This window comes from Poecilia latipinna, unplaced genomic scaffold (genome assembly GCF_001443285.1).
Source record: "Poecilia latipinna isolate Pla-1442-1.1 unplaced genomic scaffold, P_latipinna-1.0 Scaffold306, whole genome shotgun sequence".
Lineage (NCBI taxonomy): Eukaryota > Metazoa > Chordata > Actinopteri > Cyprinodontiformes > Poeciliidae > Poecilia > Poecilia latipinna.
Window position 1 is genome coordinate 35,201 of NW_015112922.1, and position 23,049 is coordinate 58,249.

General features: G+C 38.1%; 1 protein-coding gene across 2 annotated transcripts; it reads right to left on the reverse strand.

Annotated features, from left to right (window-relative positions):
• Positions 1 to 649: 649 nt before the first annotated feature.
• On the reverse strand, positions 650 to 16,821 carry brdt (bromodomain, testis-specific). 2 transcript variants are annotated; one of them, XM_015034591.1, is made up of 20 exons: positions 16,577 to 16,821; positions 13,255 to 13,522; positions 11,482 to 11,619; positions 10,782 to 10,917; positions 9,359 to 9,480; positions 8,904 to 9,254; positions 8,699 to 8,827; positions 8,297 to 8,494; positions 8,048 to 8,226; positions 7,651 to 7,937; positions 7,437 to 7,550; positions 7,207 to 7,326; positions 4,634 to 4,686; positions 4,384 to 4,558; positions 4,177 to 4,247; positions 3,404 to 3,464; positions 3,197 to 3,315; positions 2,546 to 2,739; positions 2,238 to 2,457; positions 650 to 1,352 (listed from the first exon to the last, which is right to left on the reverse strand). In XM_015034591.1, the coding sequence occupies exons 2-20, from the start codon at positions 13,459 to 13,461 to the stop codon at positions 1,287 to 1,289; spliced, it is 2,940 nt and encodes a 979-aa protein (XP_014890077.1). In that variant the 5' UTR covers positions 13,462 to 13,522; positions 16,577 to 16,821; the 3' UTR covers positions 650 to 1,286. The 2 variants fall into 2 exon arrangements, with proteins under 2 accessions (XP_014890077.1, XP_014890076.1); XM_015034590.1 differs by having other exon boundaries at positions 9,359 to 9,483; positions 16,577 to 16,820.
• Between the last annotated feature and the right edge of the window lie 6,228 nt (positions 16,822 to 23,049).

Here is a 23,049-nt window from a genome sequence, read left to right on the forward strand (position 1 = left end):
ACATATTATCATCCAACATCAGTGTGTTAACTCAAAATGCATGTCTGAAAGATTGGTAAATTTCCCATAAACACACTCTTAAACCCTGTGAAAAGTCTCTACAGAGCAGATGAAACTATGAGGTTAAACGCTGTGGATTAAAAACTGGATGCCACAATTCATAAATGAAGACTTTGGGCAATTTAATGGATCAGGGCTTAAGAGGATATTTTTACTGGACTCCAATATGAGTTTTTTTATTATTCTAATCTCAAAACTAAATGTATTAAAAGAAATAGACTCCACACTGTTGTAGCTTATTCAGAGATCAAAATTGAAATGTTTTCTTAAATCTAAATTTGCCAGGATTGTAAATTATTTTGTCTTAATAATGAAAACCAGTAAAAGAAAAAAAAAGAAAAGAAAAAGAAGTGGTATGTAATTTGACCAAAAAAAGCACACATTTACATTTAGAAGTATTTTTCCTGAAATGTTCGAGATGAAGTATTCAGTTCAACGACAAGGTATAGTTCATGTTTTTTTTTTTTTTTAAATGGCTCCAATATAAAAACAAGAAGACACTTAACGAATGGAGGAGTTTGTGGTCAAAGAAGAACTTTACGGAAGCAAAATGTAAATGAGATATCAGAGTAAATCATTGGTCGGTGTAGACTGATTAGTGAAAAATAGCTTTATTTTGTTAATTAAAAAAAAATCTTTTTAAACATATACAAACATCTTGGAAGATCTGCTACTATTGTTCATGACTGCAGAACAGCCACAACTGTACGTTTGACCAAACAACACAGTGCATGTATAGTTAACATTGTAATAATAGCCCAGCAAAAAGCTGAAGTAAATCTTTAAGCTGGGAAATCTTTTGAACCCTATTCCATTATTCTACATATTATACTGTAATGCAGGAATGTATGATGCACTCAAATCTGCATTTGTGGAAAAAAAAATTATTGTAAATCTCCTTAAAGGAATCGATTAAATCCGAGAACTAACAGAACGTAACATTTCTGACAAAATTCAGTAAACTGTCGAAGGATGAACAATAATGTAGTAAATGTGAGTTCAAATAATAATAGTGCTATAAACACTTTAAGAGTGCGTTAGTGCAAATATCAAATGCTAACAGAAGGTCAAACCTATTTGCATTTTATCTTTTTCACCTCCTCCCATAGTTTAACTCTTCAGGCTTTCAGTTTCTTGCCTCAAGCCAGAGAGAAAGTCTAACAATGTTAAACCTCATGACAACTGAAGATCTTTGAGGGTAGAGCTTTGGTTTGCAGCTTCCTTCTTCAGTCCAGGCCAAGTTCAAATGAGGTCATGATCTCCCGCTGCATGGTCATGTCAATACAAGACATCTATACGAAGAGAAGAACAGTTACAAAGTTATGTCAACGGTTGCAGCAGGGTTTCCCCCAGTAACTGGCTAAACCCATTAGCTTAGCCAGTCCACCAGCTGAACAACATTTAAAAGTTTAAAACAAAATGTTAAAAGCTGACAAGAAATTTTGGAAATAAATACAACAACAATAAAGGAAATACAGCAGTGGACTAAATAAAACTAGTCTGTGTGTTAAATAGACAACTGTCTGTTAAAGCTCACTGAAGCTTTAGCAAAAAATGGGTAGGAAGAGTCAAAACTTCATAGTTAAACTGGGTGTGAGTAGGACCAGAGCAGAACGGCAGCTCCATGTATTGTCAGAGATTTTCAATACAGCGGCGATCGTCCGGTTGTGTCTGTCCTTGTAGTGTCCTGATTGGACAAAAATGCCCTGAAATCTAGTGGCTGGTCACTAAGAAGATGAACATGACATACAAACTGCATGTCATTTAATGTTTTTTAATTAATTTATTTAATTTTCTCATATTATGGACTTCACTATGTTCAGATGCTCAATGCATTTGCACCAAGAAAAAAAAGTAATGGATGCCACCAATTATGGTTTAGAACGAGGCGTTAATATGCGTCTCATTACGGATACTAGCAGCTTTCATATTTGATGCGTATGTTGGTGCAGTTATTCTCCAAATTGATAAATGGAGGCGAAGATGCTCTTCGGAAGCACCTGCCAAAGAGGCTCACAAATTTCAATACTGTAAACTAAGCTTAACCTGTCTTTGTAATCACTGTTACTGGTATATAAAAAAACAAAACAAAACAAACCAAACAACAAAAAACATTGGGGGGAAACCCTGTGCTGCAGGGAAATGTTCCAGAGTGAGAAACGGAGCAGTGTACTAACGGCCTCCCTCCTGCGACGCTCCTGCTCTTTCCTGCGGGCCAGCTCTCGTTCTTTATCCACAGAAAACTGCTGGCTCTGGGCCTTCGCTTCACTTTGAGGCCTCGGCTGCTCCACTCGTTTGGGAGCTTCCAACCCGGCCTCCGGGCAGATGCTCTCCAGCAAATCCGGATCCTCTTTAATCTTCTCCAGAGGTTGCTCCGTTTTATCCAAAGCTGGAAAGCTGAAGGAGACAAACTCAGGCACAGGAACACGAAGAACAACTAAATCAGCTTAAACGTGGAACAGAGATTGTGTTCTGTGGTGAACACCTGTTCTTTTCAACAGGCTCCATCACTCCGTTTTCATCCAAGGCTTTCTTCTTTTGGGCTTTCTCCCGTTCTTCCTTTTCTATGGCGGCTTTGCGGAACATCTGGAAGCTCTCTTTAGAGGCCTTGATAGCAGCTGGAGTGACCGACTGCCTCACAAGTTTTGCCCATGACTCTGCATTTTTCAAGAAAATGTCCTGACAAAGAAAAGTGACAGAATTAGTCAGACGTTTGTTTCAAAGGGGCATCATATGTTTTCCAGGCACATGTTGCCATTTTACAACACAATTAAGTAACAACATTACCTTCAGTTGTTATAAAAAAAAAAGAAAAAAGAAAAATGTGGTTTATATCAAACATTACTTAGAACAAATGTGACTTCCTAATTTAATGCCTTGAAATAGGTCCTCTGTCTTTTCAAAAAACACTGCTATAAAGCTATATAATCTCTGGCTTTAGGAAGTGATCACAACATGGCTCCTTTATTAACCCTTTAACAACATTTTTACCAGCATTACACTCAGAAGTATCTTGTATAATAACCTAAGCAGAAGCACAGTTCCACCAAGTGTTTGCCAATTGCTGTTGGCTAGTCTGAAGGAGCTGAGTGGGTTAGGGTTAGTTTCATCTGTTCTGGTTAGGGTTTTTCCCAACCTTTTTAGGAATCTGGGATTTCTCCTCTTCAGTAGATTTACTTGTGGTCTGGCTGAGCGGTAGCTCGCTGCCCCGACCATCAGGAAAATCTTCAGGATCCCGGAAATCTGTCAAATAAACTTCCAGAAGAAAAAAAAAAAGAGAAGGTTTTATGCCACTAAACTGACAATAAAGTGACATCAGAGCATGTGTTTTTAAGGAACTTACTGTCACCCATCTCTTCTTTGAAGAGCAGCGGACTGTCGGTGAGGGGGGACAGCACTGCACCCTGATACAGGAGACATTTGGGTTTAACACAGAATCATTCTGATGCTGGACACAGGCTGCTCTATGGAGAAACTATTCCATTCTTCACAGTTAAAGCACAATGCAAATACATTATTCAAATAAAAATTTTACAGTTGAAACAATACGTTTGCATACACTGAATAAAGACATAATTTTTTTGATAAAGAAGACTAAAGTTTTCATTTTAGGTCAGTCAGAATTACAAAATTTTTTCCTATTTGCTAAATGTCACAATTATGAAAGAGAAAACATCAGATTTATTTATCAATTTCTTCAAAAATCATTAAAGTTTCCATACAGAGTGATTACTGTCTCTTTAAAGAATGAAGGAAAGGCCATATGATGATAATGATGATGATGTCACGACTTTGGAAACATCTGATAGGTTAAAAAAAACTTATTTAACTGGATAAATCTCTCACATATTTTCTCAGTATTGTTGCACTGAACAAACAAATCATTTTGGTAGTTCTAACCTAAAACAAAAGAAGTTTTGCCCGATTCAACTTCAGACAGCGAGACTTTATTCAGTGTAAATACAGCACATTTGTTTTAACTGTAATGGTAGGGCCTGGTTCCAAGGTTTATTCCGATTCCAAATGGACTTCAGAAACGTCAGAAAGGATTTAGAAATAAAAAAAGGCTTTGTAAGAACCTGGCACTGCTAAGTTCTTCCATTTTGTGAAGAGTACCTCAAATCTGGCAGCAGCCCAGTCTGGCAGTGCTCCAGGGGAGGCCATAGGGGATAAGAGCGCAGACAAATCTGCCAACAATAAATTACACCATGTCGAACACCTTTACTAAAATGTTTACTTGAACGTACAAGATAGATCAGGACTGAAGCCAAAGCTGACAAATAAGGTAATTCCTCCTAAAAGCTCAGGGAGCCACATATTTACCTTGCGGGGACATGGGCAGCTCGTTGTAGAAGTGGCCTGGGATTTGCGATGTTTGGTCGTTTTTAGTTTCTAGAAGAGTGGACTTGATGGGGTGTGAGGGATGACGGGTTCTGATCGGGGCCTTCGCTGACTGTCTGATCTCTGATACCCGCTTATTGCTGAGATTGTGGGTCACCTTTTATTGAAGAATAAACATTTATCACTACTGTAATATGCCAAGTTGTAATCCTAAGAGGAAAATGTGTGCTACCTTTTGGTGAACTTTTTGACAGGGATCCTTAGACATTTTCTTCAGTTTTGGCACTGTAAAAAAAAAATCAAATCAAAAAGGAACACACAAATCAAGCTTTTCAATCTGCTAGGCTGAACATCCGATTATTTGTTCTTAATATTCCGTCTTTATTCACCCAGAAACTCTCAATAGAATCAGAAATCTGCTAAACAAGAGAGACATGGCAAAGAAAATCAGAACCATGTCAAACAAATAAACGTTTGACAAGCAAAACTATGCAGCTGATTGACATTTCAAAAGCTTCAATAATACACAAACTGACCTCAAGTCCATACAACAGTGCATTAGGGTCTTTGTAGATGAAAAAATACAAAACATTTTTTGATTAATCTCAGAAAGAAAGAAAGAATGGAAAAACATTTTTCTCAGTTTCAAAGGTTGAAAATTTGCTAGAAAAAAAAAGTGGAAATCGCAGAGATTATTTTGGTGGAAACTTACTCCTGCTTTGTGCGTGTTTGTTTTCCAATCTACAATGGCCCAAATATGCCATCGTAAAGCCCTGATGTAGTTTCAGAGCAGGAGTAAAGCAGAACTTTTAAACTTCAATCTCTTCCATCAACCACAAAGAGGAATGTCAGATCTCTTGACAGTAAGACGACCACAACTTTGAAGAGCTAATGCTCAGCCATGCTCATCAACGACAGATGATCTATTCATGACATGCTAATCTGAAAGATCTCTGCAGCTCAGATACTGAACTATATAATCCATTAGCAGCTCACCACTATGTTTTGAAACAGTCTGGATTCTGGAATCAGCCGATATGTGGCCGAGCTACACAACTCTAACGCATTTCGGTTAATATGTTTTGATTTTAACCATGTCTTGTTTCTACACTTATATTATGTTGCAACATATCAAACGCTACAGGGAAATAAAACAGGTTATTTTCAGTGACCTGAATAAATCAGGCTAATCATTTTGTCAAAGCTACAGGCAGGATTTCTTACCCAGAAAGAAATAAAAAGGTAGATGTGAGGGTAAGCAAATGTGAGTCACACCTTTACTGTTAAAGCAACCACAGAAACACTGAACTCCTCAGAAGGGCTCAGTCAATAAGCCTCACAATAAACTTAAAGAAAACTAAATTAACATGAGATTCATGACAAGGTTTTTATGGAAAACTTTCTGATCCAAACTGGATGACCTTCACAAATTCCTGCATGTTTTCAGAAGTACATTGGATCACAGTGTTGATCTTCAGGGATTACAGGAGTAACTCAACTTTTGCCATACTTTCCTTTTGTTTATCCAAATAAAACAGCAAACACAATCGGTTGTTCAAGATTTTGATAGGCGTCATTTTGAGTGACATACAGTAGTGAAAGCATGCGTCTGATGTACTCAGTTTTAAAGTTTTTCCCTGTGAGACAGAATCTAAAAACATTAAAAATAATGTTGTGAGATTTTTAAATAATTATTGCATTATTTGTGCAGTTGACACCTACCACCCAGCATAGGAGAAGGTCACGAGGTCAGATGAGACTAAAATAAAACTTTGTGGGATGAACTCCACCAAGAACACCATGGTAACTAAAGCACAGTGGTGGAAGCATCATGCTTGGGGTGTGCTTCTCTGCAGAAGGGACAGGAGGGCTGCACCGTACTGAGGGGAGGCTGAGTAAGGTCATGTATCGCCATGACCTGAAACCAACAGCAAGTCTTTGGAGGGAGCTGAAACTTTGTGTTGCCTAGCGACACTCCAGAAACCTGAATGTTCTGGATAAGAGCCAAAATCCCTGCTGCAGGGTTTGACAACTTGGTCAAGAACTACTGGAATAGTTGGAATTAAATAACAGTTTCTGTTATATCTATTATGTTCTATTTTATAAAAAAATGGTACTTATTATATGCAATAAATGCTAATTATGCAATGCGTTTTTCTGCATAATTTTTCTTTTCGAGTCCATCCCTCACAGTCAAGGTGTGGCTCTCATGAAAATTACAAACCTTTCCAAGTTTTGAGAATTATATATTTTCCATTCAAATGTATAACTTGCAAATTGCTGTGGGCAAACCATGTGCATTACTCCCACCTTGTGGTAGAATTGCATTACTGCAAGTACCAAAAACTTCAATGAAAAGCTTTTGATAAGTCATATACGTTCACTATCCAACAACAACAAAAAGGTTCATCACTAACTTACAGCTCACTAAATATATCATCCATAGACTAAAAAACTGTCTCATGAAGAAATTTAATCTGAGTGACACCAAATAAATAATATAAAAAAGGATAAAATGTGAGGGTTAGTTACTGTAGTAAAATGGATTTCTAATTTAATTTGTTGGTTTTTTTTAAACAAAAAAAGAAACGAGAATGTGGAAAGATGTCGGATAAAATAAATGTTCTTCTGGTGTGAACAAATTTATCTGAAGATGTGGTATACTGAAAAAGAAAATTTAAAAAAATGGGAATAAAAAATGAGTTTCTAAACCTTTTGTGGGTGTAGGCAAACTGAAAACAGTTTAACATTTGTGTGAATCTTAGGTGAACCAGCCAAAAGTAGAGGACAAAGTGAGAAGCCAACCTGATTCAGAGTCACTGCCGTCACTGGAGCTGGAGCTACCATCACTGCTGCTGCCGGAGCTGAACGAGGAGCTGCTGCTTTTGCTGAAAGGCGACTGGCGGCTGTTAGCAGAGACCTCCACTTAAACAGTTCACGAAAACAAAAAAACAAAAAAATGTTTTAAAATCTCAGAAAATCTCAATGCCTCAAATTAGGAAACAGATCCTTGAAACGTGTTGACCCGATCCTACCCAGTGGTTTCTGTTTCATCAACATGTTCTTTTTGTTGCTCAAAACTGATTTCTTTCCACCTTCCTTTGTTTTTTCATTCTTCAGTCCTCCTTTGGGGATCAACAACTTTTTTTCTAATGCAGAAAACACAAACGTCATTTAGCTGGAGAACAGCATGAAAACCAAAGACTGGAGGAGTACAGCTTGAGCAGTGGAGGAGTGAAGTGTTCTTACTGTTTCTGCTGCTGTTGCATTTACTGAGACTGGCAGCAACAAACTGCTGCAAGGCTCTGAGAGTGGAAGCTTTGAGCTTTTCAAAGTCCACTTCCACCTCCCCGGATTCAGCCGTTTCCAAACACGTCTCTCTGCTCTTGATGAGGTTCAGCATCTCGATCAGTTTTTTACTGGGTAGCTTGTCGATGTCTGCCTTTAGCTGCGTTTTTTCCTGGTTACTAAGTGGGACTGAAACGACCTCGCTGCACTTTGCCGGGACTCCGGGATTGTGAGGTTTAACTCCATGCCTGCAAACGCAACAAAACAAAAACAACAACACAAAAGAGAATTACGGTTTATCTTGGGCTAATGTTAGTTGTAAGGTTCAAAAACCAAACTCCATATTTGTGACCCTTACAGAGAGGTGCCTTTGCATTTCGAAATCATTTGCACTATGGTGTTGTATTTCGCAGAAACGTTCTTCAGTCGAGAAAGGCCCTTCTCACTGGTTCGTTTTTCCTTTTTCAGCTTCTCTTTCTTCTTCGGCTTCAGAGGATCTTTGGTGAGCCGCTTCAGCTGATCGCTGACTGCTTTCAACTGCCGAAATAACCAGAAAATGAGGAAAATTTTATGCACTATTTTGCACTTGTGCTTGTGTGATGCCAACCTTCTCTTCCAGATGAGCCAGCTGCATGGCAACCTCATCCGATGACCTTTCTGACTCAGAGGAGTTGTTGCTCAGAGAACTCTCTGATGTTGAGGGACTTCCGACTCTGTTCGACTGCCGGTTTTCGGCACACTGCAGAGAGACGGAACACCCTTCTGGTTTTTGGGGAATGTTCATGTAGCGGGTTTCAAAAACCTCCTGTTGAAGGAAGGAATAAAAGTTTGCACCAAAATGAGAATGTGTGTATGTCTGATTATCTCTTTTTGGTAGCAAAGCTTCTTGGGATGAAATTGTATACAGTTGGAGAGCGTCTTTATGTCTCTTCAAAATGGCTCAATTATACTTAAATTAAGGTTTGACTTGGGTGGTCTCACCCTAAACTAGACAGGAAGAGCAGCGAACCTGCAGTTTTTTGGCCATGTAGACAACATCATGCGACGGAGGATTGTATCTGTAGCAGTTTGAGAACATTAGTCGCACATCAGCAGCAAATTCCTTGGCATCTCTGTACTCCTGCTGGTCCATTTTTTTCTAGAGTTTAAAACTTGCATCAGAACAAACTGGCTTTTGGAACGCTTCAAATATTCGGACTTCTTGGTAGTTTTACCTTGATGGTGCTCAGATCCATCGGCTGTTTGATGATGTCATGGTAGTCGTGGAGCCCTAAAGCCACTGCGTCCACCGGGGTGTAAAAGGGCCAGGCGTAGGCGTAGTGCCTCTTGGACAGCATCTCTTTCAGGATGTTGTTGCAGTACCTGACTTGCTCTGGCATTCTGACCCTCTTGTCCTCAAAAGCAGGCAAGTCCTTCTTTGGGGGCTTGATGGGCCGTCCGTTGCTTGTTCTGAAGAACAATGTGCAAGGCACTGAAGGTTCCTCATCAGGGGAGACCTCACTGTTTGTGAAGACGGAAGGGGCCGATGTTGCAGAGTCGGCTTTCCGCTTCAAGGTTTTTTTAATCTGAATATTCAGACGGGAGGGGAAAGAGATGAGCTCTGTGTGTCGTTGACTGCAGCATGCAGACACATTCAGGATACAGGCCACATGAACTAATCAAACCTTACTGTTGTGTGTGTTTTTCCAGCGAGTCGGTTGGATGGGTTGATCTGAGCCACATCCGGAGGAATGACCGTCACCATCTGCTGGAGAACAACGTCTGGTATACCAGACTTCTGCTTCACTGCATCTGCTTCAGGTGGGGATTAAAAACACTTCACATAGGTTGGGTGGAACTTTACATGTTTGACAGGTCACTGCAGTTACTGGAAGAGTATGCTATGGGGTAAAAACAGTACTTTATTTCATGGCTGAAACGATTAATCGGAATGACTTTGGTATTGAAATAATAATCAACTAATTTGGTAATTGGTTAATCGTCAACTGCAGGATACAGAGTAAAAAAAGGCAGTTTTCTGGAAAGAACACAAGGAGAGAAGTAATTAAACATGTAAATATATAAAAGTCTAGACATTTTACATTCAAATTAAGCCTGTTCTACCCAGGACTCCTAAAGAGGCATAGTTTTAGATACAAAACTTCAGTTCAAAGTAAACCTATACTAACAAAACTAAAACTTTAGTTTAAAGTAAAAAGAATAAAAACAAATCTAAAGATGAAACGTTTATTTAAAAAAATATTTTGTTACACATTTGTTGAAACTGTCACTATGTTATGACAGTAACAACAATGATCTGTGGAAAAAAAAAAGAAAAAGTGGAGCTCCTCTGCCTTCTCTCATTGCAAAACAACCAATCAGAGCCAGGAGGAGGGTCTTAGTGCCATCAATCATGCTCATCTACACTGTTGAGAATAAATAATTCTGTGTTTTCCTTCCATCTCTTTTAGCTAGTTGCAAAGCTAAAGCTTAAGGAAATGACATGTTAGGAAACGCCCTCAAAGCTTAGGTTAAAGGATATGACACACTAGGGAAAGCCCTCTTTAGGGTGAGCTTAGATAGAGGCTAACAAAGAGAATGGAAAACTTTCGTTTGATGCCATTTTGTCCCGCTAACTCCTAAATGTAGCATGAGAAATGGACCAGCTGTATTTTTGTAATAATAAATGGAATTCATGAATTCAACTCACTGACTCTTCTTCAACCTCATACATCAAGAACTTAGCATGGAGAACAGATAAATTCTCCATAGCACCTTCCTCCTTTTTTAAGCTACGGTTGCCTCCTTTGGTACAAATGATCAAGTGTTCACTAAAGGGGTGTTGTTACTGCAATAGGCAATGTTAGGCAATCAAGTATTTCATTTAAAAAAGGAATTTAATTATTTGCTTTCATCTTTAAATGCATTTCTAATACAGAATAAAGCAACTTAAATGAAAAATCTGCAACATTTGGCAATTTCTTTTATCTGATTAATCACAATAATTGATATATAAATAATCATTGGTTGCAGCATTATTATTATTTTTTTTTATAAATGTGCAAACTAAAAAAATAAAAATCGAGATGAAATACCCAATATTTCTGAGTCACCTGTATTGTTTTTCTTCATTTTCAGTGGTTCAAGCACAGAGACTGTAGTGACGACCTCCTCCTTTTGCATTTGTGACAATTTCTGCAAAAAGGCCTTTTCCAAGGTTTGGGCCATAAAAACAATATCATCTCCAGGCTGTGGGAAAAAAAAGAAAGAAAGGAGGAAGGGTTACTGAGTTTAGCCATAGAGCTACAGCTCTTCTGTTCAAACAATCAAACATCAAGTGAACAGGAGACTACATTTGTTTACATGCAGTTGAGCAAGAAACTACTTTAGATTTAAAGATGACCAAAAGGAAAAAAGAATTGTTCCTGACAATAAGTGACAGGCATCTCCCCGAGGGTAAATGTCCCTGGAGTGCCATTTCTGAAGATGTGAAGACATTTGAAATAAAATAACTTTAATAGCAGACCCCCTCCATCTCCTGCATGTTGAAAATCATTTATTACTTTCTAAGCAAGCAGAGAGAAAGCCTTTATCTGCATTACAGCTAATCAAATATTTCGTACAGCGGCTAACGAGCCATTGAACCATTCATTTTATTGAAGTCTTTGAGGCTAGAAGGCCTTGTTACCATTCCATTAATCTCCATCTCCATCAAAAGAGCAATATTGATTCCAGTCAGAACAGACATGTTAGATTCAGCTGACGTGCAGGTAAACAAACGTAGCAGTGTGTCGTATTACATCGTGTTCTCACCTTGTTGTACATGTAGCAGTTGGTGAACATGGTGTTGAAGTCTTTTACACACTCACTTGCTTCCCAGTAATATCGGTTCTCTAGTCGCTTCTTGATGGTGCTCAGATCCATAGGATATGTAATAATTTTATAATAATCCTAAAAACATACATAAAAATAGCCCACACTTGAAAAACTTTTTGGTTTTTGACCGAAGATAACAAGTGGATTACAGTACCTTGCAAAGCCATTCAACCCCCCCAATGTCACAATACAACCAGAATACTGACTGGACATCATGGAGATTTTGGGTGACAGACCAACACAAGTAGCACAGAATTGAAGTTAAACGGAAAAATAACATTTGCTTTTAAAGTTGTTTTTTTTACTACTATAAAAAAAGAACATCTGTAAAGTGAGACATACATTTACATCTAGCTCTCTGTACTCTGACACTCAAATAAAATTCCTTAAATAAAAACCTCCACAATATAAAGACAGTTACAAAGTTGGCCTTCCTTTATCTGAATAACATTTCCAGTATTTTTCTTCAGGTGACTAATGTCCAGCAAGATCTAGAGAAACTCCTTTGTGCATTCATTTTTAATCGCATTGATTACTGCAATAACATCTTCAAAGGTCTGCCAAAACATAAAAAATAAATAAAAATCAGAACCTAAGTTCCAAAGTCCTTCCACTGGCTCCATGTAGCTCAGAGAATAGACCCAATACGTCTGTTTATGAATCACTGAACAGTTTAGCACCTCAATAAGTTAAATATCTACTGCTGTTGTATCAACCTTCCAGACCACTCAAGTCTTCTGGTTCTGCTATGTGTCAGAACCAGAACCAATCATAGAGAAGCAGCTTCTATGCACCACAAATCTGGAACAAACTTCCAGAAAACTGCGAAACAGCTGAAACACTGAGTGCCTTTAAGTGTTGACTAAAAGCCCACATGTCTAGAGTTGCTTTTGACTCTAGACAGGCGTCACTGGAACATTGACTAACATATTTGATGTGCATTGATGATACACATCTTATGATGTGAAGCGCTTTGACCTGCCTTGTTGCTGAAATGTGTTGTAAAAATAAATTTGACTGATTAAAGCATAGAACTGTCTTGGAAGAAAACCTGTCATAGGCTGTAAAAAAAAGCTTCACTTTGTAGAAAAATGTTTAGATCACAGCACATCCATGAATGGAATAGTTAACATTGATAATCTCCAGACCTAAAGCAGATTGTGAATTTGTGCTTACATGAACAGCTGCAGTGAGATTAAATTACACACAAGCTAAAATCTATTTACTGATTCATTCACTCCTGAATGAACTGTTGCACTGAACTTTCTTCAAATGGATCAATTAAAAAAAGTAGTGCCCGAAGTCGGTCCTGGAGGGCCGGCATCCTGCATGTTTTAGTTCTCTCCCTGGTTTAACGCACTTGGATCCAATGATGGCTCGTTAGAAGGCCTAAGAAGAATATTGAGATGCTGAAAAGGTTGTTATACCAGCAGGGAGAGAACTAAAACATGCAGGATGCCGGCCCTCCAGGACCGACTTTGGGCACCCTTGATTTAAAAGAACCTGAATGCACATGTACACCTTAATTCACTGATTTTTTCCTTTTAGTCAATTTCGTCATACTTTATAAATATTATGTTCATCCATAGCAAATCCTAAAATAAAGTTTGTGCTTGTAAAAAGAGAAAATGTATGAAAAGTTTAATGAGTTTGAATTCTTTCACAAGCTGCTGCACCAGTCAAACACTGGCCGACAACTGAAGCACTTACTGGAAGACACAGCGTCACAGCATCGACGGGCTCGCGAAACGGCCATGAATACTGATGTTTCCAGAGCGCTTTCATCACCACCTTCTCCAGATACAGCAGCTGATTGGTCAGGCGCCCGGGCCTCCTGGGATTTACGACCTCTGGTGGAGGCGGGTTCCCGCTCACGGAAGGGCAGGCTTTCACATCAGCCATCCTGTTTAAAAGCATCGATGGGACAAGGGAGCCTGGAGAACACTCTGCTGCAACGGAGAGCTCATCACACACCTTCCTGATGAAGAAACAAACCTAGTTGTCAGTGCATCAGTAACAAGTAAAATATGAAAGCGAAGATACACCAGAGACAGGCATTTTCTACATTTTCATTAAGAAAAAAAAACAAAAAAACAAATAGATCAAACACACCCTAAAGAGGAACACCAATAAATTCAACATTTCTTAAAATAAAAAAATCAGGAATGCCAATAAATTCAATATTTAAGAATAAATAAAAACTTTTTTAATCTATATAGCCATCATTAAAAAAAATAGTGTGGATTATTAGTCAGAAAAAATCAGGACTTACAGAAAACTACATTAATGCTGGGAGTAAGTAGTAACTGTTTCTTAAAGAACTCAATTAAAATTGCATACATTTCTATTAATTACTAGAGTCACACATCTATGAAATAGGTCAAGATAGAGGGTTATTATATATCAATATGAAAATAAATAACCAGCACTCTGAAATGTTAAGGACAGTTTAGAAATAGAAAAGAACGCATGATTTATTCACTGAAATCTAGTGATTTTCATATTCAGGCAGAAAAAACAAAAACAAAAAAACCCCACTCCTCTCTAGTTGAGTGATGGCGCCACGTACTGTACATACCTGAATTTAATATAATATAGGCAGTTGTTTCAGCAGAGGTAGATGGCTCACTTTATACCAAAATGTCATGTTTACATCCATGTTTCAATCACTTCTCATGACAGTTTATTCATTGAATGTTATGAGATACAATTGATAAGTGAATAATTAAAAACATCAAAAACACAAATTGTAGACGAGATCTGCAACTTATAGCTAGCATAGTGATACTTAACCTATTAAGATTAAATAGCTAATTCAATACTGATAACAACTAAACCAAGATTTCAAACAGCTGGTTAAAATAATTTCTGTAAAGGAACTCAGCAACGTTTAAGGGCTACAGTAGCACAAATATAGATTTGTGCTATGAAACCAATTAAGATGCACATCTGTGCACTCAGAATTGTTCAATAGTTTTGTATTCAGTGTTCAACAGTTGAAAGTATATTTAGTAATCAATGCAATAGTCCCATGTCCTGCTGCCACACTGACCTCATTTCCAGAAGCTGACTAAAAAGTTGCTATGCAAGAAAAGCAACTAAAAATAAATAAATAGCACCAACTGAAAAAAAAAGGGCCACCGAATTAAGCAATAAAAAATGCACAAAATGCATGGTTTAATTGTGCATAAAAACAGGTTATTTTGAATGAAAAGTTGTAACGTTCTTCATGGTAAGTAATTTGCAGATGGAAAAAATACAAGTTGATGTCTGGAATTACGATGCTACACTTTCAGTAAGTTAGAATAATACTTTTATTCCTGATAATTCTTAGGTTTACATGAATGCAAAGTAAGACCACATTATTAAAGAATTAGGTGAAAACTGGGCCTGGACAATACACTCAAAGGTGAAGATAACGCATTATAAAAGGAAGAACTTCTGCTTTTAGAGACGATTCTGTTCAGATGAAGGACAATACTGAAAAATATTTTCCACCGTCTAATGGCCAATCAGGAGCTTGTTCAGTGAAAGACCCTGTCAGCAAACATGCAGAGCACAGATCACAGAAAACAATACCCAACCGAAGTCATTAAACTGTGCACGTCACCCCAAATAAATTTGAATATTATGAAACTAAAATCTATGCGTTTTCTCAATCATTTGAGAAAGTGAAACTTAAACTGATTTATTACGTATGGTGAACTATTTCAAGCCTTTATTTTTGTAAATGTCATGATTAAGGCTTAGAGATAACAGAAGCACAAAATTCAGTGCTTCAGAAATTAGAACATTATTAAGTAAAAAAAAAAAAAAACATCTATATGTATTGATGTAAACTTTGCACTCAAAGTTTGGTCTGGCCTTTCGCAAAAACTACTGCATTGATGCAGCGTGGCATGGAGGACATCAGCATTCAGGTCATCTACCATGTTGGGTCTGATGTCTCATCAGCTCATACATTCTCAATAGGATTTTGCTTGACAATCCTCTCAAGGCTGCAGTTATTCCCGTTACTTGTGCATCTTTTCCTTCCACTGAACTTTCTAGCTTGAATACAACCCTAGAACAAGCAGCGTTTTTTTGCATTGACCTTTTGTTGCTCGCCCTCATTGTGGAGGGTCTACAAGACTGGCTTTTGGACAAGATTGTGTAGCATTTGTCATGATATTCAAATATTTTGAGCTGCGCCTGTAACTACTCATCAGAACCACTAAGGAAATAGACCAACACTTGCGTCAGTGTCATGTTTTGCTACTATTAACTTTTATTCACCGATTGGAGTATCCTTCTATATATTCATTCTTTAGAAAAAAATATAAAGTAAGAATATAATAAAATACTGATTAGTTTCTCAAGTACTTAAACTTAGGACAATAATTTCTTCAGAGAAAAACAAAAACAAGGGGCAGCTCGAGAACCAATAACTGCAAACAATTTTGGGGGATGTTACCTTTATTTAGCAAGTGAGTACAACCTTACGGCGTTTGTATGCATACCGTATTAGACGGTACAAAATGGAGGATGCTTCGCTGCTAAAAAGTTCTCTCAACATTTCCACCTGTTGGCTCCAGGTCATTTCACTTCTCGAGTTACCGCCAGCTATCGTTGCAACTACCGTTAGCACCCAGGGCCGTGAACATGAGTACAGTTCGGTTTCTGGAAATAACTCAACATTACATTTTCTTCTAAAAGCTTCAGCATGACTTTGATTTAAGAACCGATTCAATGTCTAAAGCAAGGGCAACGTATTGGCTTAAAACCCCTTCATGACATTATTTTGCCTTTTAAAATAATCGCAACGAGGAAAAGGTAAGTTTTACCGAAACTTGTTCACGCCAACACCTAGCATCGCTAACGTTTTGCTAGCGTCCTCATTTTCCTACAAAGGCCAGTTTAACTAAAAGTCTCTTTTAAACAAACTCGCTTGCACATAGGTCTTTTTCTTGTTGAAGAAATAATAACCGCCATACCAACAGGCGTTTTCGCACATTAAATATTCAATTTAGTCTTCCATTAGCGTGCTACATACCTAAATAACCTCCGAAATCTTTCGGGCTCCTGAGTTCAGCTCTTCAGTCGCAGGCGTCTCTATAGCAACCATCTCACATTTATAGCTCCCTACAGCCTCTACAACTGATTGGTCTTTGCGTTAGAGCTAGCACGCGCCATAACGTTTTCAACATTATTAAATAATGAACTAGTTTAAGAAGATTATGAAAATATAACACTAAATAGTAATATTTAGGAAGAGAAAACAAAATGGCAACTTCCTGCCACTACAAGAGCCTTCTGACTGAACAACTGGACATAGTGAGCGCTGAAGCTCACAGAAGCACGGTGCGTTTAAATGGTGAGCAGCTTAGCGGACGGCCTTAAACCGAAATAGCTCGCGCAGAGGGTTGCTTCCTGTGAACTGAACAGACGAGTATGAGTCGACCATGTTTTACATGTCCAAGTTTGTTTCATTATGATAATTTATTTTACGACAAGCATGTGAAATTTATTTGGAAAAAAGAAAAAAAGTGGCCTGTGCAAGAACTGAAGACATCGTCTTGCGGTTCAATTCAAAGTTTAATTCCACATGTAATTCAGATTGGAAAGCATGTCCTACCAAGCTGCAGAGGAACATCCTAATCAAGCCAGGTTTAAGCAATCCTGCTAAGTGCAGACTTTTGGTTCCTTCCAAAACACCAGTAAATCAATCACAGATCAATTTATTCTGACACAGGAAACAGTTTCTAAGCTTTTGAAGAGGGGAAACAAAGTAGCAATTCAGAAAGGGTATATATGTTAACTTCTATATTTAAATTTACATTTGCACCCTAAAAAGTCAAGTTCACAACCAAGTGTTATTAAATAAGGGCAATTAATGCATAAGCAAATTAAGTCCTTTAAGCAATTAATATGACAAAACTGGATATTGTGAGTTTTTGTCATTCCAAATAAAGGTTGTTTTTAGTTATATACAAAGCTGGAGTGCAGTAGTGGTCCTCAGGCCTACTGCCCGACATGTTAAGTTAAATGCTTCCCTTCTCCCAAGCAGCTGATTCAAATGATTGCATTACCTTCTCAACACTAACTCATGGAGAACCCTGTTAATTAACCTCTCATCCAAACCGTGTTGGGCAGCAGGTAAACCCTGCCCACCAAGAGAACAAAAATAAATGACTATCTAAATAAAGAACATACAGGACAGGGAAGCCCTGACAATTATATGAACCTCTGCTTGTTGTGGATGCACATTGAGTGAGATTTGCTGCAATTGTCATTGCTTGAAAGAACGATGCCAATGACACACACACAAAAATATATTTGATGATGACACCTGCAGCAAGCAACTATTCAGAAAAATGGGCACGTGTAACAATTTGCGCAAGTTTTATGAGGACTAGATTAGGATAGCTGAAAGTCATTGAATCTTTTTTTAACTGCATGAAGCAAAATAGAATCACACAGGATAACTGAAAAATCCAGCCATATTTTCCAGTTTTGCAAAACATGTATTTTTGCATGTTTATGTTAGTGAATTTTGTAATTTATAACATAATTTGTGTAGGACAATAGCATTTTTATATACATTGCTGCTGCATAATGATCCAAAAACAGCCTCCAGGCATTGTTCATTTGTATTTTTTGACCACAAGATGGAGCCAGAAGCAAAAATATGTAATTAGATATGACTTTCGTCATATGTGGACATGAGCTTTTCCACTGGCAAATTCATAACACAAATATTTGCTATTTGAAAAATTTTCTTTGTAAAATGACGCGTTTGCTCTCCATTATATTGCAAAAATTCATGACAACTCACAATTTTGATAGATGGAAACAGCAATGATACATAGTGTGAGATGGATACATTTAACTTTAAAACATTATCTTTTTTTTTAACTCTTACAGACCAGGACCAGATTTGGGGCTGTTCGGAAAGGGAAAGTGTAACAGTGGCACGCAGAACAGATTCTGGAATCCTGGCAGTACATATGGCCACATTTGTGTGTGCGTGTGTGTGTGTGCGTGTGTGTGTGTTTGGCTGACAATAACAGGAAGCTTGTTCAGATGGGAGGAGGTCATAAAGGAAGGCTCAGCCCCCTGATGTTCCAGAAGTGAGGGGTAGCACTGGCTATTTTAAAAATGGATGAACTATTACTCCTGTGTAAACAAGTGGACATGGCCTGGAAACATGAACAACTGTCAGTTATTCTAAATTGCCCCATATTGTTTCATTTGATTGTGTTCTTGTTTTCTTTTAAGCAGCTTGATTATAAATAAATGATGCAGTATTATAAAAATTATTATTTTTATTAAAAATAGCTGGACTAAACCAATTTCACTGAGGGTACTTTGCAGTCACTTTGCAAAGGAGTGTCTTTTTGAAAACTGTGAAACTGTGATGACTCATGGGAGGCTATACAATACACAATACACAGTGCACATGCTGTACATAGCAAATTGTAGTCCTCAGAGGTGGAACTGTTTACCAGGGATCGTTTCACCCGCAGGATCACATAAAGGGGGACACACTTTTGACTGTACACTGGAGACCAGAAAGAATCAGGATGAAGAGAAGCTCAGAGCCAAATAGATAAAGATGTAGAAAACATTTTTTAGATGACTGACAGGGAGAGTCTATTTTCTGATTGGGTGTCTTCTGAAGGCAATTTTTTGGAGGGAGATTTTAGATGGGGGTGTTGGGCAAACTGGAAAAATCCAACTTGTGAAATTTGAATTTATAATAGTAATTATAATAACACATTGTATTTGCATAACACTTTTCTGAACACTCACACACTACAGGAATCAAGCAAAACTACTAGCAGAACACTAAGCACATCAAACAAAAACATAAAAGGTGAACACTTCAATACATAGCACCTTAAAAAAGTAAATAAATAATAATAAAACAGAATAATCTTTAGAATTTATTGAAAGAATTCTTTAAAAAAAAAATCAGTTGAACCCTGCATCTTTTTCCTTCTGCGTCGCCGTTATGCACTTACCTTGTATTGTTCTGCGAAATAAACTCTCAACAAATTTCAGTGAGGCTCTAATGTAACAAAAAGTGAACAAGGTCGAGACAGTGAATGCATTCTCAAGGCATTGTGTCACGTTTCGACTATGTGAAAACATCAGGATGTCGACGGGGAAATGTTGGGGTAGTGCAGTGGATTGCTGCTGGTTATTGGACCTTAAATCATCATTTTTTTTATTTTTTCAGGAATCTGAAAGTTATGCACATATTTGGCTCCAGAATGACTTTGTCGGGAGGAGAGCCGACAATAACAACGGGATCAACGGCTTACATGCAGGTACCTGTTATCAATCAACATCTTTTATTAACTATGACCTAACCTCTCTGGTTATTAATGTGCCCAACATGCAGGTGATGAAAGTTTGAAAACAAGTGAAGATGTTTTGATAGATCAAAGAGCACATGGAGTGCTTAAAAAAAAAAAAAAGAATTAGAAGGAGAGGTACCAGTCTTAATGGTGCTCAGATGTGGATGGCAATGATTTACCACACAATACTGATTTTTACAACCACACCAGTGTTGTACAGCGATAAAAATCCTTCCATTTTTCTTACTGTTTATAGGTGTCTGAAATCAAAGGGAGAACACGGAGGACTGATTTGCTCGGCACCGTCCAACTCTTGGTGAGAGCCAGCTGGAGGAGGTCGGTGTTAACTTTGGATTTTTTTCGTTGCCTTCGTGTGTTTGAAAAAGTGAGAGGAAGAAGGATACTGTTCTTTTTTTTTTGACCCTCTCTCACCACCCTCCTGCATAAGTCGGCCAGTGTCCAGAACGATCCCTTCTCAAGTCAGACATGGACCTCGAACGAATCAGAAGGGATTCATGCAGTGATCCAGACAGATTCTGTTCAATGCTAAATACAAAAGCTTCAAAAGAAAGATGCACACCGTCATTTCTGTGAGGCTGCAAATGTAAAAAAAAATTGTTTAATTCAAAGAAATTTCAGATTTTACTGTGGATTGTGGGTTCTATTTTTCTTAATGTTAGAATTTTGCAGTTTTCGTTTATTCTGAATAACATTTGTAGTTGTCCACCATTCTCTGAGAATAGTTTAATGAAATTTTGAAACATTCATCCACGCTTTACTCGTTCAGCAGTGAGATGTTTGAGGATTTTCTTTCTATAATAATGTTTTCGGGGTCAATCTAAAGATCATTGTTCTGTTGAAATAACCCCCCTCTGATTCAGGTTTAGCTTTCAGACAGATGATGACCTCCAGGTCTCTCTAAGCACTTTTTAATGTGATACAGAATTCACTGTTTAATTCCCAGCAATTTGTTGGCCCAGGCTCCAGACCTTGGAATTTAACCACTGCAGTGACTTTGGATGGGGTTAACATAGTCCACCAAAACCCCACTGAGAAAGATCTCGTTGTTAACCTTTACAGAACACTCATTTCCATCTTTTTCACTTTTTTGCTGTTGATTAATTACATTCTGTAGAAGACCAGTTCAGAACCATCCATACATCCAAAGTAAAGCTCAAAAAGGTCAATTTTACATTAAATACCTGGATGATTAACAGGTTTCAGTAACAATAGATGGCATGCAGAGAAGGTCATGCAATGATTTGAATCAGGTGTGCTGGATTTCATAGAGGCATCTAAAACATGTAGGAGAAGGGGGCCTGAGGACCAGTGATGGGAACCACTGCTGCTTAACAAACCTGAGATGCAGACTGTATCCAAGATTGTATTCCCTCAGTAATGATCCATATTTCATGACTATAGATGAGGACGAGTAAATTGAGAGCGTCACTTTTTAAATCGGAAGTTGTTTACAAGATGCTATTGCCTCGTTTTCATTACCAACACTGGTGTGTGCGATTCGATACACGTTTTTTGTCTGTTTCCACTGTAGAAGCGGTCCGTACAGTTGGCCCGGACCGCACCATTCCTGGACCCTCTTCGGTTGTAGATCCACAAGGGTGGATCGATTGGTGTCACATGACACGGCCTATTGTTTGAGGGAAAGAAACACATCACTGACTGCGACAAGCACTGACATGCTAGTGCTTCATGTATGTCATCAAAGTGGAATGACCAGTCCAACTTAATGGCGGACAGACTTTCCTAAATATGGCAAACCATAAAACACCGACCCGTACCCTGGCTCTCAGTGGAAACAGGAAATAAGATACTTTGACTTCTCTGGTTGAGTCAGTTACTGAGGTGCAACCCAGGAGGATCAAGGAAATCGTTTTTCAGATGAAAACTATGAGGTAGAGAAACAGGCTCTCATCCCAGACACTTCACATCCAGCTGTGAACGCCTCCAACACATGCTGCAGATCACGACTTGAAGATGCACATAGAACCGCATCATCTGCAAAAAAGCCAAACACGACAGTCTGACTCTTCCAGTCGAGACAACATCGTTCCAAAAGTGTGCCTGGAGATCCTGCCCACAAACACCAGAAGGAGGACTGGTGACGAGAACAGGCATAGGCAGATGTTGATGATACTGTTTTCTATTTTTTTTTAAAAGGAGAAAAAAACACAATTCAATTTTTATTGTTCTTTTGGGGCCATGTTTACATCAGGTTGAAATGAATTTTGTAGTCAACTCATAAAACTTTTAATAGCTCTTCTCCATCATACTTCACTGGCTTCGTAGTTTGCTGTGACCCCTTTATCACTGGATTAACTCTTCATCGTGGCCTCCATAATATACCCAAACTTTTCCTGACATACAGTTTTAAAACAGTTTGAAATCTGAATAAGTGGAAACCCACCTGCTGCCCAGTGACTGATGGAGATATGGACAAAATCATTCTTATATGTTCCAGAAGATCTAAGCAAGATCTTGCAAAGATCATCAAATTTTATTCACAGAGTGGGGTCTTTATCCACAGGAAAAGGTCATCTGGTCCTGAGTTTGACACCAATGTTTGGACGTTCCTGATGAATTTAATATTTTCTTCCTGTGAACACAGATTGGTATTTCATGCTGCTGCACTTAGTGACATTTTGTGCTACAAGTTACATGAGATTTGATGCAGAAGATGGTACCCATGCACCACAAAATATCAGTTCTCCTTTTGGATGCCCTGTAACATGTTTATTTTTCATCTCAGCTGTATTATCCCAACATGATGTTAATAATCGGTTTAGCAGAAACTCGCAGATGTCTGAGATGTAAAGTGATGTGCTCCATGGAGCATGTTTTCTTTTCAACTTTGAAAATCTGCAAATCAACGTGCTTTTGAGTGTTTTCCATAGCAAAAGTTTTCTTCCTTCTTGTCACAGGTGCCATCTTGTTAGTGGCGACTAGCTTCCTTGAAATTAATGTTGTACCCAGTTGCACAGTGGTCAAGATCACACATATCAAAGCAACTCAGCATTTTTTCAGAAAAGAAAATGGAAGAAATTCCTAAGAAAAAAAAACAAGCAAAAAAAACCCCCCCAAAATTGTGATGTGTTTCTACTCTGAGCAGATCACCTATATTTATTACAGAAGTCTTGGTTGCAGT

Excerpts from the sequence above, each read along its gene's own strand:
- brdt (XM_015034590.1), bottom strand. The coding sequence starts at position 13,461 with ATGCTTTTAAACAGGATGGCTGATGTGAAAGCCTGCCCTTCCGTGAGC. Across the intron at positions 9,484-10,781 it reads AATGAAGAAAAACAATACAG|CAGATGCAGTGAAGCAGAAG; the intron begins GTGACTCAGAAA and ends CCCCACCTGAAG. Across the intron at positions 1,353-2,237 it reads AGCGTCGCAGGAGGGAGGCC|ATGTCTTGTATTGACATGAC; the intron begins GTTAGTACACTG and ends CTCTTCGTATAG.